This window comes from Nannospalax galili, unplaced genomic scaffold, assembly GCF_000622305.1.
Source record: "Nannospalax galili isolate Female #2095 unplaced genomic scaffold, S.galili_v1.0 scaffold467, whole genome shotgun sequence".
Classification (NCBI taxonomy): Eukaryota; Metazoa; Chordata; class Mammalia; order Rodentia; family Spalacidae; genus Nannospalax; species Nannospalax galili.
This window is the reverse complement of record NW_008357490.1, coordinates 1,959,546-1,973,606: the sequence shown is the minus strand read 5'-3', so window position 1 is coordinate 1,973,606 and position 14,061 is coordinate 1,959,546. Positions and strand designations below refer to the sequence as shown.

Genomic DNA, 14,061 nt, shown 5'->3' with positions numbered 1-14,061 from the left:
CTGTGTTTGTTTTATAAAGTACAGAAACAACCCAAATGGAACAAAACTGTTTTACAGCCACAAATAGGTGATTAAACTATTTTCAGAAACAGAAAAGGAATAATGAATGCAAGATTCAACACAGCAATACTCATTAACAATGAATCAAGCAAAAAAGAGAGGGTCATGAACAGACCAAGCATGACAGGATTTCATGCACCAAGGAGTATGATTAGTCTGAAAGTGGACACTCAAGGAGTCCAGGGGCCAGTGAGTCAGTCTTCAGTTAAAAGGGTAGGCAGTCAGGCATCAGAAGAAAAAGTAAATCATAGGTAGACACAAAGGCATTTGCAAAGTTAAGAGGTTATCACTCTCCTGTTTGGAACCAGGGGTGGATAATCTTTTCTTTCTGGATCCCTACCTTGCCTCACGCCAGGGTTCACTGTGTGCCCCTCCCAACCCTAGACATGTGTGGCCCAACAAGCACTGTTCTAAATTAAAAGCACTATTAAGTGCAGTCCAAATTCTCAGTGCTCAAAGCCAGCAGACTCACAGCAAAGCCAAGATAATATACCAGCAAATGCTAAATAGCAAAACCACTTTCTCTGTGTCCTCTGCCCTGACCTGGGTATGTCCCAGGAGTCTACCAGCAAGGTTTGCTAGAGGTTACTTCTTCCCTGGGAAAAAAGAATGGGTAAGAGGGGTAACATATTTACAGCTATGCTCAAAATTGTGAGCACCAGCCAGTGCCTTTCTGCTGAGGTCTCCTCCCAAATTCCAGGCTGGGTACCATTGATAACACTGTTTGCTACGGTCTAGCTAACTTCCCTAGGGAAAGAGGATGGCAAAAAAATCATAAATATTTATTGGTGCCTTAGAAAGCAGAAACATGTGCTAAAACTTGAGACGTTCCTTCAGTTTTGGGGTGGGTGGGCTTTAGTGAGCTGAGTATCCTAAGTCAAATTGTAAAGAGCACTACAGGGAACTGGGCCTTCATGGGAAAGATGCTAAAGCCAGTGCCACTCCGAATAGGCAAACCACCACATAACCATTAACTCTGGCTATTAGTTACAATGGCCAAGGCTCTTTGGTAGAAAAAGTTCCTTTTCCACAGGACCATTCTAAGTGGTCAGCAGCCCTCACAGCTACAGTCCAACCTCTACTGATGGAAGCCTAGAGTCCTTCAGTCTACTGATGGTATCTAACACTAGCTTCTGGTCACTGCCATTCTTCCTTCTCTACAGCTATTCAGATCATTTCCTGTCCCTTTTACCAACTCCTTTCTTTCCTGGGATCCAGTTATATTTAGGGTTCTGGTAGGAATGAAGACACCAATCACCAAGAATGTCAGTTTGCCTTGTAATAAACAGTAGCTCCTATAGACTGCATGATGACTCTTGCTGGCCATAGGGTTAGATACAGACACAAGGGCAGACTGAGCAGACTGAGCACACAGGGGAATTCTCGATCTGCAGTATGAAGGCACAATCAGATACAGCGGTGTACAGATGGTTCTGGGCACAGGGCACAGAGAACATATACTAGATCTTCACTTATTTTCAGTTAATGTTTCATCTTTGCAGAAGTGGTCATTTGGAAGCTTTCTTTGAACAAGAGCCCATCAAAATTCTTAAAAATAAGGCTGGGAGTGTAGCTCCGTGTCAGAGCATGAGCTTAGCACATATGAGGCTCTGGATGTGGTCTCCAGCACCACAAAACGAATACAATTTCTGAAAATAAAGAGTTCCTTTCAGCTCAGTAGCCACATACTCCTAGCAGCCTCCTTTTCTCTGAGGTGGACAAGATCCCAACATACCTGCTTGTTTTCTTTTTCCAGAGCTTCTACAAAGCACCGTGTGAACACCTGAAGGACAGCTAGTACTTGGGGGGCTCCATCAGTCTCCAGGAGGGCAAACCTGAGCAAAGCAAAGTCAAGACAATGACATCCTGCCATTCACTATGCACTACAATCCGTGCCACAAAATGGGCATCTTCCTTTAGGCTAAGCAAAAGACTGTAACTTTGGCAGCTCCTTATTTCACAGATTTCAGTTCCTATGTGAAGGCAGAAGGAAACATTCCTCCTTTCCAAGTATTTTCTCTAGAGCTCCTTCTTGACTCTTAGATTACCATGTACCACACAGCCTTCCTTTGGGCTTGCTGCTCTTCACCAGCACCTGGCTGTCTGAGGACCAGATAGTGACAGCAGCAGGTGCTCTGCCTTCACAAGCTGTGACAGAGCTGCCAAGAGAAGTGAATGGCTCATTCAAACCCACCAGTGAGTGCCTGGGGAATTAGCTGTACCTCGTTTGGTTTCTATGCGTTTAATCTCAAACTTGGTTAGCTTTAAACTAAAAATACCACCCTGCCTTCTTATGTCTGTGGCCATTTAAAGCTGGTGTGTTTCAAGACCAACTCAAGCAGTAAGGTACTGGTTGTAAAAATTCCTTTGCCCACTGTTTGCTACAGAGCCTGTCCCTCCAAGACCGTGTGAGAGATAAGAGGGCTGCAGGCAGGTTTAGACCCTGGCTGTCCACATCCATGTGAGGGTGGAAACTCCAGTCTAGTTTTAGGACTCCACAGCTGAAACCCACAGACTTTAGGAGGAGAGCCAACCTGGCTTGTGATACAGCTCTCACCTCTCACCCTCTAAGGCCAGCACATCCCCAGGACTCATGTCTTTAAAATAAAATTAGTATGTTGTTGAAATATGTGGGGTTTATTCTGTCTTTCAGAAGAGCTCTGTTAAGCATAGCATTATTTATTTTTCTTGGCTTTCTTTAACATTAACATCTTTTACAAAGACCAGTCAGCCCTCATGTGGTGAGGGGGCATATTACTTGCTTTGTGCAGAGTCAAGAAAAATCCTGCAGAATATTTCATGATATCAATATCTAATTCAGGTCTACCTTCCTGCCAGTATTTGAATAACAAGGTTAAAGAGTTGTCCTAATTCTTGGCTACTGCCTTTTTCAATGTACACTGACTTCTGAGTTTTTAGCTCTAATTACAAAAAAGCTCAAGGGCCAGGAAGGAGCCAGAAGCTCTTTTCTCATGGTACAGTTGGACTACTACAGACATCTTAATCTGTGTGTGGAAGCTGAGCTTTTTAGATCAAGTGCTACCAGAGTCAGCATATTTACCTGAACATTTCGTCAACAATTCTGAAGATGGCAGGGTGGCAGGCTGCTTGAGGCTGTAAAAGGAAAAGGCCAGGAAAAAGTGAAATGTAATAGGCCTCTATCAATAACAACTTGTGATTATCAGACAAACGGGTTGTTTAGGGCTGCCAGCTCCTAAAAATGGGCATAGTCCCTTATGTTAAGGCAAAAGAGCATTCAGTACATAGGAAAAAAGCCACGTATAAAATGCCAGTGGTGGGTCTCTTTAGGTAGGGGATCGTGGGCAAGTGTTATTTTCTCTTTGTACTCCTGTTTTGTTCCACATCTTCTATAATATGCTGGTATGATTCACCCCCTACCCAAAACACACACACACACACACACATAATATGCTGGTATGATTCTCCCCCTCCCCACAACCCACACACACACACACACACACACACACACACACACACACACAGGGAGTAACCTTCTTTTCTTCTTTTGAGACAGGGTCTCCCTGTAGCCACAGCTAGCCTGGAACTCATTATGTAGACCAGTCTGGCCTAGAACTCACAGAGATCCACCTGCCTCTACCTCCCAAGTGCTGGGATTAAAGGCGTGCGCCACCACGCCCGAAAAGGAGTATCTTTCATCAACAATTCAAAACTATTTTCTATGTCTATGGCATAGGGAAGACTCAGGGTTTATCCATGTTCCTAGTTTTACTCAAATGTGATGTGTGGCTGACCTGCTCAACTGGCCTAGGACTACCTCAGTGGAGGTTCTGCCTGCTGTCCTTTTATTTCTCTTTATTTGGTCATGAGCACTTAAGAAACCTGTGACCACTACTAAGCTGGACACTTAATGCACTCTGCATTTAGCATCTTTAATTATTTAGGATGAAAAGAAGGTTAACAGAAAACAGACACCAGTGATGAGGGATATCTAGCCTAGAATAGTTTGTTAACAGGTCTTGATAGTTTCAATCTGCAGATGCTGGCTTCCTGTGGCATACCTAAGTAGGGGCCTCAGTGGGCCTGGCTTAGGTTTTCAGGTTAAAGCTTGAATTTATGCTAGATTTTTTAAAAGTCTGTTTGCATTATAAAACATTTTTCACAGTGGCATCCAAATATTAGTGGACTACGCTCCAGGAAATTTCTTTAAGTCATTTTGTACTTGATATGACAAGTTTTGGGAAACATTTTTCATAGCCTTCTCACCCCCACAAGAAAAAAGAGGCAGTTGCCCTAAGCCTTCAGTTTTCTGAACTACCCTGGGAAAGAGCAGAGTACCTGTCTCTACTGGCTTCTGCCTTGTCATCCTACTTGCAACATTGAGCGTGTGCCATCTAGTGGTCATGCATGACCATTACAGGCTCCCTTAGGGAAGGTTTCAGGCAATAGTGTCCCCACTTGTTCAAACGATGGGATGCTGTCCTTTTCATTAGTTGAAAGAGAAACATTTATGATTTGCAAGTTAATTTCTTCTGCTTCTTAAATAGCACAGCCCATGATTTCTAACCCTTTACTGATATGCAACTGCATTCAAAAGAAGCAGACCTGATAAATTCATTCCTACATAAGAAACAACAGAGGAAGGGCAGGCGATTTCTTGTCTTTGATCTAGAAAGTCAATTAAGCTGCCTGTGTCTCAGCCTCACTGTAAATAACAACAGTTATTAAGAGGTCACTTGGACATATGCCCAGAAAACATTGTGAGAGTTTCTACATTCCCAATGGAAAAAACAAAACAGGGGAAAGCAAACTGGATGTCTTAAATATGATTCAGTCAAGTTTGCCAGGACAACTTCTCAGTTTTCCATAGACAATGCACGTTTTAGAAACATTGCATAAAGACCTTATAGCACTGCCACGTGCCCACAGACAGACACAACCCTTGAACACGCACTGAGGGAAAATAAGAGAGCTGGATGTGGTAAAGTTATTTTCTTTTATTACAAAGGGCTTAACTACCCCCACTGTAGCCACTACGGGTTTAAGAACAATTCAGTTCTGATAACATGGATTTCTAAATGACAAAGAAAGGGAAGACGCAAGAGGCACACTGGGCTACCCTGAAAACCACAAGATAAGCCAATTTGTCAAAGAGTGAGAGCTGGAACAGACTTTTCTTTCCATCTGAACATCTCAGTCAGCGATTCCAACCCATTCAGGCTGTGCGGAACCCACCCACTCTCCCCATGAAGCTGAACTCTACACTTGGAAGTCCTTCTTTCCTAGGATTTCAGATCCTTGGTTTCTCCCAGTCTGCTTTTACACCTACTTTAAATTCTAAAACAGGTAAGGGGCAGGAGGCGGGCCCCCTCTTAAATAGCCATGATGGGAGTGTCCACTTTCGGCATTGCTTCCTTGCACTCCCTGTGAGAAGCCCTTTCTCACCTACACTCTTGACTGGAGGTTTTAAAAATGAAATTCTTTATATTTTCCCAGCACATTTCAGGGCCAGTGAGTTACTTCATAAGGACCAAAGTGCTCTTGGGTTAGGCATATGTCCCCGTGACATGCTTAAGCAGCTCTTCTTAGAATTAAGGCTTTCTTGAACATTTCTTTGGAAGTCATATTTTCCTCCAATTTTTTATGGCATCCTTGTGAGGATGAGGCAAGTGTGTAGTGTTTTACTGGTCAGGTGGGCCACCATGGGTCACTGTAGTCCAGAGCTCTAGAACCCTGCTCTGAAACTTCATGATCTGTGTGATCATCTTTGGTACTAAAACAAGGAAAGAAAAGCTTTCTTGGGTTCCATCTGCTCATCTGTTTTTCTCCATCCCACCAAAATCTGTTCCTTCTCAAACTCTCTTTTCTCCATCTGGCATAACAATTTTCATGTAGAGATTATTTCAAGACCAGGGAAACCATGTCACGCCATCAGTAACCGTTTTATTATTCTTCCTTCACGTACTTCTTTCACTGTCAGAGGGTGGACAATGATAATGGAGACCTGTAGGATCTTCCTGCTCTTCCTTTACTGGGGACCAGAATGTTCTGTCATATGTACATCCTCTGCACTTGATGAGACACTCCTCCCCAGGTTATCCACCAGTTCCTACTTAGTCCCCAGAACTATAGTGTTTATCTTCCCTCTGCCCAGGATGGCCTACTCCCATCCCTGAACAAAACTAGGGAAGAGAAGTCAATGTGGAGAATGTGCAGAGCAGCAACAAGAGAGGTGAGCCAGAAGCCAGAGTCCCACTCTACACCATGAACAGTACACGTAGTGCAGACTCTCCACATTGGCCCTGAAGCTTCTTTAGTCTGCTATTTTCATCCCAGGGCATCAATCTGAGAACACAGAGAGCATGATTCTCAGGAAGACTACATACTTTTTTCTACCATTTTCTGATTGAGAGAAAGAACTAAAAATGGAAACTATACGTAAGGTAATCACAGATAAAAGTGAATGCCTCAGTAAAAACAAAAAGACAACAAAGGACGAGGAATAAAAAAAAAAAATCCATCTTATGTCCCCCCTCCAGACTCAGGAGGGAAAGAGAGGAACAAAAAGCTAAAGTTCAGTAAACTTGGGAAATTCTGTTTTCTTGGCCTGTTTTAATGTTGTCTGATGTTTTACTCAGCAAATGGTCACTTGAGGCAATCAGTTGAAATGTTTTCCTTCCAATTTGCCCACCAGAGGGGCATCCCCATTCCACATGGAGCCAGCTCTCCTGTTCTGACAAGGGACACCCTTCTTTGTGACCATACATACATAAGTTAAAGGGCAACTACAGTCACCACACAGACATACAATCCCAAAAGAAAAAGAAAAGTCTTGGGGGCTGGAGAGATGGCTCAGTAGTTAAGAACACTGGTTGTTCTTGCAGAAGACTGGGGTTCGAATCCCAGCACTCACATGGCAGCTAACAACTGTCTGTAACTCCAGTCCCAGGGGATCCGACAGCCTCTTCTGACATCCGTGGGCACTGCACGACACAGGTGCACTTACCTACGTGCAGGCAATACATGGATACACATAAAATATAATAAAATAAAAATTTTAAAAAGTGTCTTCTTAGGAAAAGATGGCTCAAAAGATTCAACAATAAACTTTTTATTGAATTAAAAATTATCTGGCTTTTAAATGAATCTATTTATATAATAACTTTATATCTATCATGTATAAATATGTATTTTTTCATTATGCCATTTCCTTTTCTATTTTCAAAATGCTAAACATAAAACTAAATACCCCTTTCACATTTTAAAGCATTTTGTTTTAAAACATTCAAGTTTCTTGTAACAACTTTGAGCTTGGAAAAATTATTCCTTCTTTTTAATCTTTACCAGATGTTGTTTATACTACAAGCAATTTTTTCAGTACCCTATAATGCAATTATTGTTTAATTAGTGATAAATCTGTCATTCTTGGGCTTAAAGCCTTAACAAGTACCAAATGTACTCTTGCACTTTAAATTTACATGCAGTCTCTCAGTGTTAAGACAGAGAAGTAGGAGGTGCACATTGGGGGATGCCCAGCTCCACACGTTGGACAAAAATTGCCCAACTCTGTACTGTACCCACAGGGTGCCTACATGCAGCCCACTGCGGAGACTGAGCAAGAAAGCTGGAAGGAGCTCCTCAGCTCCCACTGCTGCTCCCCATGGCCTGTGCATAGCAAGGACTTCTAAGACCCCACATTCCCAATAATGAAAACTATCATACAACCTGGGTTTTCTTCAGAGACAATGCTGGGACATCTGGTACCCTTTTGAGGCTGACATTTGGAAGTGTAGTTGTTAATGTAGCCCAGAGTGCACAGCTTTCAGATACAGAAACCCCACCACACTTCCCTAGTCAACTACTGCTAAATCATCCACTTCAGCTTTTGTTCAATTACATGCATAACATTAGAGCTCAAACAGGAAGTGCTTCAACAGCTGTTAATGAAAATGTAGGGGGGATAAATCCTACAACATTAATGAAATGCTACTCATACACTGAAAACCAATAGCATCACTGAAGATGGGAGGTAATTCGTCAGAGCAATATTTCAGTGATGGGGAACTATGCACTGGACTTTCTGGAAAGAGTTTCTTTTGAAGCTGCTATGGCTATCTGGAGAATGAAGAAAAGAACATACCTTAGCTCACACAGAGGTATTTGGAGCTCTTATTAGACAAAAAAAAATACTAATTATTAAGCTCTGAACTCTTAAAAATATTTATTATTTTTATGTGTATGGGTGTATTGCCTGCATGTATGCAAGTGCACCCATGTCAAGCAATGTCCAGAGGTCAGAAAAGGTCATCAGATTCTCCTGGAACTGGAGTTATAGGCAGTTTATAGCCATCATGTAGGTGCTGGGAATCAAACCCAGAACCTCTGCAAGAGCAGACAGTGCTGTTAACCATGGGGCTATCTCTCTAGCCCTTAAACTATGAATTCTTTACACAGGAAAATTAATGAGGAATACTCTCTGACTTAAGATCAGAGTGATGCCCCCCACCCCCATGTTCCTCCATGCTCCTTTCTTTGAGGCAGATATGTCTGGGCAGGTGATAGGCAGCTCCCTGGACCCAGCTGTGGTGGCTGATGGCAGGTGGGTTAGCCCATGAAGGAGTACAGGAGGGCATGGGAACCAGGCCCTGGCACGCAGCACAGCACAGCAGCCGAGCACAGGCCACCCTGCCATCCAACCAGTCCTTTTCATTCAAATGTGAGATCTAAACAATAGCTTTCTAGGCTCCACATATAGAACTGTAACAGAAAAACATAGCCTCCTTGATTCAGGAACAGTCTTGGGAAAGTGCATGTTGCCAAGAAAGCTGCATAATTAGCAAATGGCTTTCACCGCTTCTCCTGACAGTTTTTAGGGTCAGGTCTAAGGCTACAGATTATGGTCTCCCAGTGACTGTGCTGTCAAGGGAAACACAAGACCATCTGCTTTTGAAAGTTTCAGTCTGCACAGTAAATGACAAACTGGAGTTAATACCTTGATCTATTTGGGGCCACCAACTGTGGCAGGCATTCATGTACTGGGGGACAATCCAACCCAGAGAAGCCAAAGGTTGAGCCTTAAATGCAAACAGGTTTAGAAATTTATTTTTATTTAAGAAGTGTCACCCCCCCACCCCCCACCACACATTTTATTTGGAATTCAGGTGACTTCAGACTACTTTCTTATTGACCAGTTATAACAGAAAAGGCCAGGCCTCTGAAGTCTCTGAAAGGCCAAAGAACATTTGGGGAGGTCATTATATTGTGAACACTTTTATCTTTTGTTTTCCCTACACTTTGGTAACTATAGAATTTCCAGGACTCATTCTGGTTAGTCCCAAGAGATGGCAATATAATTAACAGTGCTCCATATAAAGCGCAAGTTACGTAGACCATCACACTTTAATTACTCTCAGAATCCAGCTCTGATGCAATAGGCATCAGGTTTCCTGGGCAGCAAAGTGCAGCAGTTGCACGCTAGGTCTTATGGATCTGATACTTCAACATGGTCCTGTCACTGCTTTAAGATACTGTGCTGCGATAAATGAATCAGATGATGCAATTAGGAAGCAGTTCTTCAGGTTACTCCTGTAAATCACTCAGCCAGGTCACAGGCTTATTGTACCCCGCTGGGCTTTCTGGCTCTATAACGCCCAGGATGGTAGAGGAGAGCAGTCTATACCAATCAGAGGCTTCCAGCTCATCATCTGTATTTTAATTACCTCCATGAACCACAAGGCATAGAAAGATCACATCCTGCCAATGCCACAATAAATTAAACCAAGTAACACCCTCTTAAATCCCTTTTTAACTATAATAAAAGCTCTGAAGCTCTCCACACATGATCCTGCAAAACAGCTTCCAAGCTGCTTGACAGGAAAGGTTATGGCCAACTATCAACTCAGACTGAGATTCATACAAGATGATGTCTACAGAGGGGCTGATTTCCTGCTCTCACCATCTTATTAAAGTCTGTCTTAGACTGCAGGTAAAAAGGATGAAGAGAAGGTTCAGAGATGAACAGCTGGCATCAATAAACTGTTGCAGGACAGCTGCAAGACTGGAAGTTTTCCACTGAGAAGATATAAAGAAAATTTATAAGTACCCTAGAAGCAAATAACCTAGTTACTCCATTTTGCACTGAAAACAGAGCAGAGATTAAAAAGTAACTTCAATTATAGCATGCACATTTAATTAGAAATGAATAAATTTACTACACAGTAAAGGTATCTTATAACTTAAAGAACCTGGAATGGGTTGTCAGAGAGCTTCTAAAAGATTTTATTTTGAATTGTGCAGTAATTATTAAGTAAGCTGCACTCTTATAGTCTTAATATTCATTTGAAAATGATGAGTAGTTCATACAAATGTGCTCTTTTAGCACTCTGGATTTTAATACAAACCTATCTGTCTTTTTCCCTATCAAACGTAACTTTCAAATCCTGGGGTCTGAGCCAGGTGACTTGCTGGTGAGAGCAGCATTATCCCCATGCACCCAGGGAAGGCTCTGCACCCATAGTAAAGGCACATATGGGCCATGAAATAAAAGGAGGCAACTGGTGCCATATGGTTGATTCTCTCACACCTTCCCATTTGAAAGGAAGAAAATGTAAGGCAGGATGGCCAGGTAGCCCCAGCAACCTTCCTCAGTCTGGTCACACACACCCCCTCCCAGTTTCCTAGCCACTGAGTTGAGATCTCTCTATTTTACACTGCTCTTGGAACTCAAAGTCTCCTTCCATACAACAGAAAAACATTCGGTGTGCCAGATATCCCCAGGTTACAACAGCCAACAGGAACAACGGCGGGAAGGGGAGCACTGAGCTTCCCAGAAGGTGGATGCCATGGCACCTGGACTATTATACTATGTTTGGACTGTTAATGATTCTTGGGGACATCCCTAACTTCTATTTCAATAGAAAACCTGACTGCCCTGACAGCACTGACTCCTCTCTAACTGAGCTGAGTGGCTGATGGAAAGCTACAGTGACAACTGTGTGAGGATATGCAAATGAGATGTTGGTGCTCGCAACCTTTCTGTTCAAAACTTGACACTGGAGAGCTGAGATAAAATACCTTCTAGGAGTGAAAATACTGGTGCCTGCAGACTGCACTTGAGATGCAATTCACCATGGCTCTGCCCAGCGAACTTTCATATTGAACAGGTACCGGCTGCTGGAGGCCTGCCAAATGAACAAACCCTTCACTTCACTGCTAAAGACTGCACACCATCTGGGCCTACCTAAGTGCTGCTTGAAGGAACTGGTCTTCTGGACCAGTTGGACAGTTTCTTCTGTGGACATACTATTTGGTTTGTTACTAGCACTCTGTGCACAGTAATTCTTTCATGTTTTTGCTTTATTTTTTGAGATGGGGGTCTTGTTACAGTGCCCAGGTTGTTTTAATTTTTCATTACATTTTATTTATGTTTTAAAATATTTTTTATTTTTATTTTATGTGTATGAATGTATTGCCTGCATGTATGTAAGTGCATCCATCTTGTGCAAGGCCCAAGGAGGTCAGAAGAGGGCATCAAATTCCCCTGGAACTGGAGCTACATGGTTGTCAGCCACTAGGTTGGTGCTAGGAATTGAACCCTGGTTCTCAGTGCTCTTAACCCTGGTCCTCAGTCAGTGCTCTTAACTGCTAAGCCTTCTCTCCAGCCCCTTATTGATTACTTGTATGTGTGTGTACATGTGTGACAGAGCATGGGGGAAGGAGAGGAAGGGAGGGAGGAGAGGGAGAGAAGGGAGGGAAGGGAGGGAGGGACGGAGGGAGGGAAACACACATACATGCCATGCGTATGTGGGGAGGTCTTATGACAACCTCTGGGGGTTGGTTCTCTCCTTCTACCACGTGGGTCAGGTCAGGGATCAAATTCAGGCTATTAGGCTTGCCATCAAGCACCTTTACACATTAAGCCATTTTATCAGCCCAACCATACTGGTTCTGAACTAGACTCAAGTGACCCTTGCATTTGTGTCTTCTGAGTGAGTGGAACAATAGGTCAGTGCACCACTGTGCTCAGCTTGCTTTTACACACACACAAGTGTGCGCACATGCTTATTGTGCTTTTGTGTATCTTGCAAGAAACCAGTTCACCTGCAAATTATCATTGTCTCTCTTAGCCTGTTATTAATTAAATGTACTAATAGGATGTACCCCCATTGGGGGAAACACAATTCTTGGGATTCAAGATATTCAATAATGAAAAGTATTAGGTTATCTAGCAGGTGTGTGTGATGTGTAGTTTGCCATTTTTTTCTGGGGATACTGATCTTCATAGAGCCCATTCATTCCACAGAGCTGCCTCCCACAGAAAACAGACACCTTGGCTGGTCAGGCCCTGAGCTCTGGCTGGAAGCCCAGCCACTGGTGCCAAAACCCGAGGGCTCCTAAAGGGACTTGAGGGCCACTGCATGTAGGAGCCTCACTCAAGAGAACACGTAGCCCGTCTTAACTATTTCATTGTTTTAAGCATTGAGATTTTGTTTTGTTTTTCTTGAATACTTTACAATTCCTCTCATGAAGAGCTGTAAGTTTATTTTCGAAGATTTTATTAACTGATTTCTTCTCTACTTTGTCTTTAAGATCTTCAGTTTTAAACACATATTCCTCATATTGAAATGAGAAACAGTATTTTTTTAAAAGTCTATTCTTGTGACCCTAGCCTTTTCAGATGCCAGACATCCCAGGAACTGCACTCTGCACACCACACAGGATGAGGACATGGGTGGGTGGCAGAGCAGCACCTGGCCTCTTTTCTCCTATGAGCTCTGACAATGGGTGGGCAGGCTATAGGAGTATAGCTGACGATCTTAAAGCAAAAGGGGGAGGCATGTCAACCAAATCTTTGGAGATCCCCTTTGCCTAACTTTCCACTCTTGTGAATGTGCAATACAAGGTGTAAAACTCAGTAAATTTCTAATCACTCCCCAAATGCACCAAGTATACAGAAAAGCCCCTACATTAGGTATTTCCCACTGAGATGTAAATACACAATTAGCTGAAATGCTCCCATGCTGTTGTTTATATTTTTCCCTTTGTTGCTCTTTAAAATCCTTCCTTTGAAATTCTTCCCAGGAGTTAAGGATTTCTTCTGGCCATACCCAGCACATACCAGTAATGAGTCCTTTATGCAGCACTCTATCCTTCGCAGGCACAGGCACCATCTCTCTCTGGAGAGCAGCTTTTCAAAAAGATGAAGGGTTGCTCTCTCAAGGCTGGGAAGATGTCGAAGCCAAAGGCTAACCACAGATGAAGCAGGGAGAACAATCTTTTTCCTTTCAGCAAGAAATAAGCAAAATGTTAAACACAAATAGATTCCTGAAAAAAGGAAAATTAACAATGTTCAAAAAGAAATTACTAATCCAATTTGTGAGTCTTCTCACTCTGGTCTTGACAGCAGTAGATATTTGTATTTCTGTTTGCAAAATACTGTGACATTACTCACCTTATGAAATTAGGGAAATGATCAGAAGATGAAGATTTCTTCCAAAAGGATAAGAAAGCATATCATGAAGAAAGGGAAAGAAAATATGTGATGAGTGTGATCCCCAGGATACAGCCACAGAGTTCAGAAGTAGTTGCATTTAAACCTACTAACAAATTATACATAGCAGATCAAGAAATGTATGTCTAGGTAAGGTTTATCTGAGAACAACTGGTTCTTTGTCCAAGATTTATCTACATGACACACAGTAATTAAAAGTAAAAGACTGGTGAAATATGGTGGCGCACACCTTAATCCCAGCACTCGGGAGGCAGAGGCAGGTGGCTCTTTGTGAGTTGGGGGCCAGCCTGGTCTACATAGTGATTTCCAGGACAGCTGGAGCTACAGAGAGACCCTGTCTCAAAAAGACCAAAAAAAAAGTACCAGACTGGTGAAACTCACCTTCTTGGATGTTTAACAGACATACTTTGAGGCCTATACTAATTTGGTCAGAGGAACATAAAGGACAGTTTTTGCTCCTTGCCCTCCTAGGTCAACTAGTTCCAGGGGACTATGAGCATCTTTCAAAATGT

The 14,061-nt window shown here is 42.7% G+C and overlaps 1 protein-coding gene across 11 annotated transcripts in view; it reads right to left on the bottom strand.

Annotated features, from left to right (window-relative positions):
* Fancc (FA complementation group C) overlaps positions 1 to 14,061 on the bottom strand; it is a 274,173-nt gene that overhangs the window by 34,653 nt on the left and 225,459 nt on the right. For all 11 annotated transcript variants that reach the window (XM_017794868.2, XM_008855126.3, XM_029557189.1 and 8 more), the window contains 3 exons: positions 13,157 to 13,319; positions 3,122 to 3,174; positions 1,796 to 1,895 (listed from right to left, as the gene is read on the bottom strand). In XM_017794868.2, the coding sequence (XP_017650357.1) occupies positions 1,796 to 1,895; positions 3,122 to 3,174; positions 13,157 to 13,319 (316 nt within the window). The remainder of the gene's footprint in view (positions 1 to 1,795; positions 1,896 to 3,121; positions 3,175 to 13,156; positions 13,320 to 14,061) is intronic.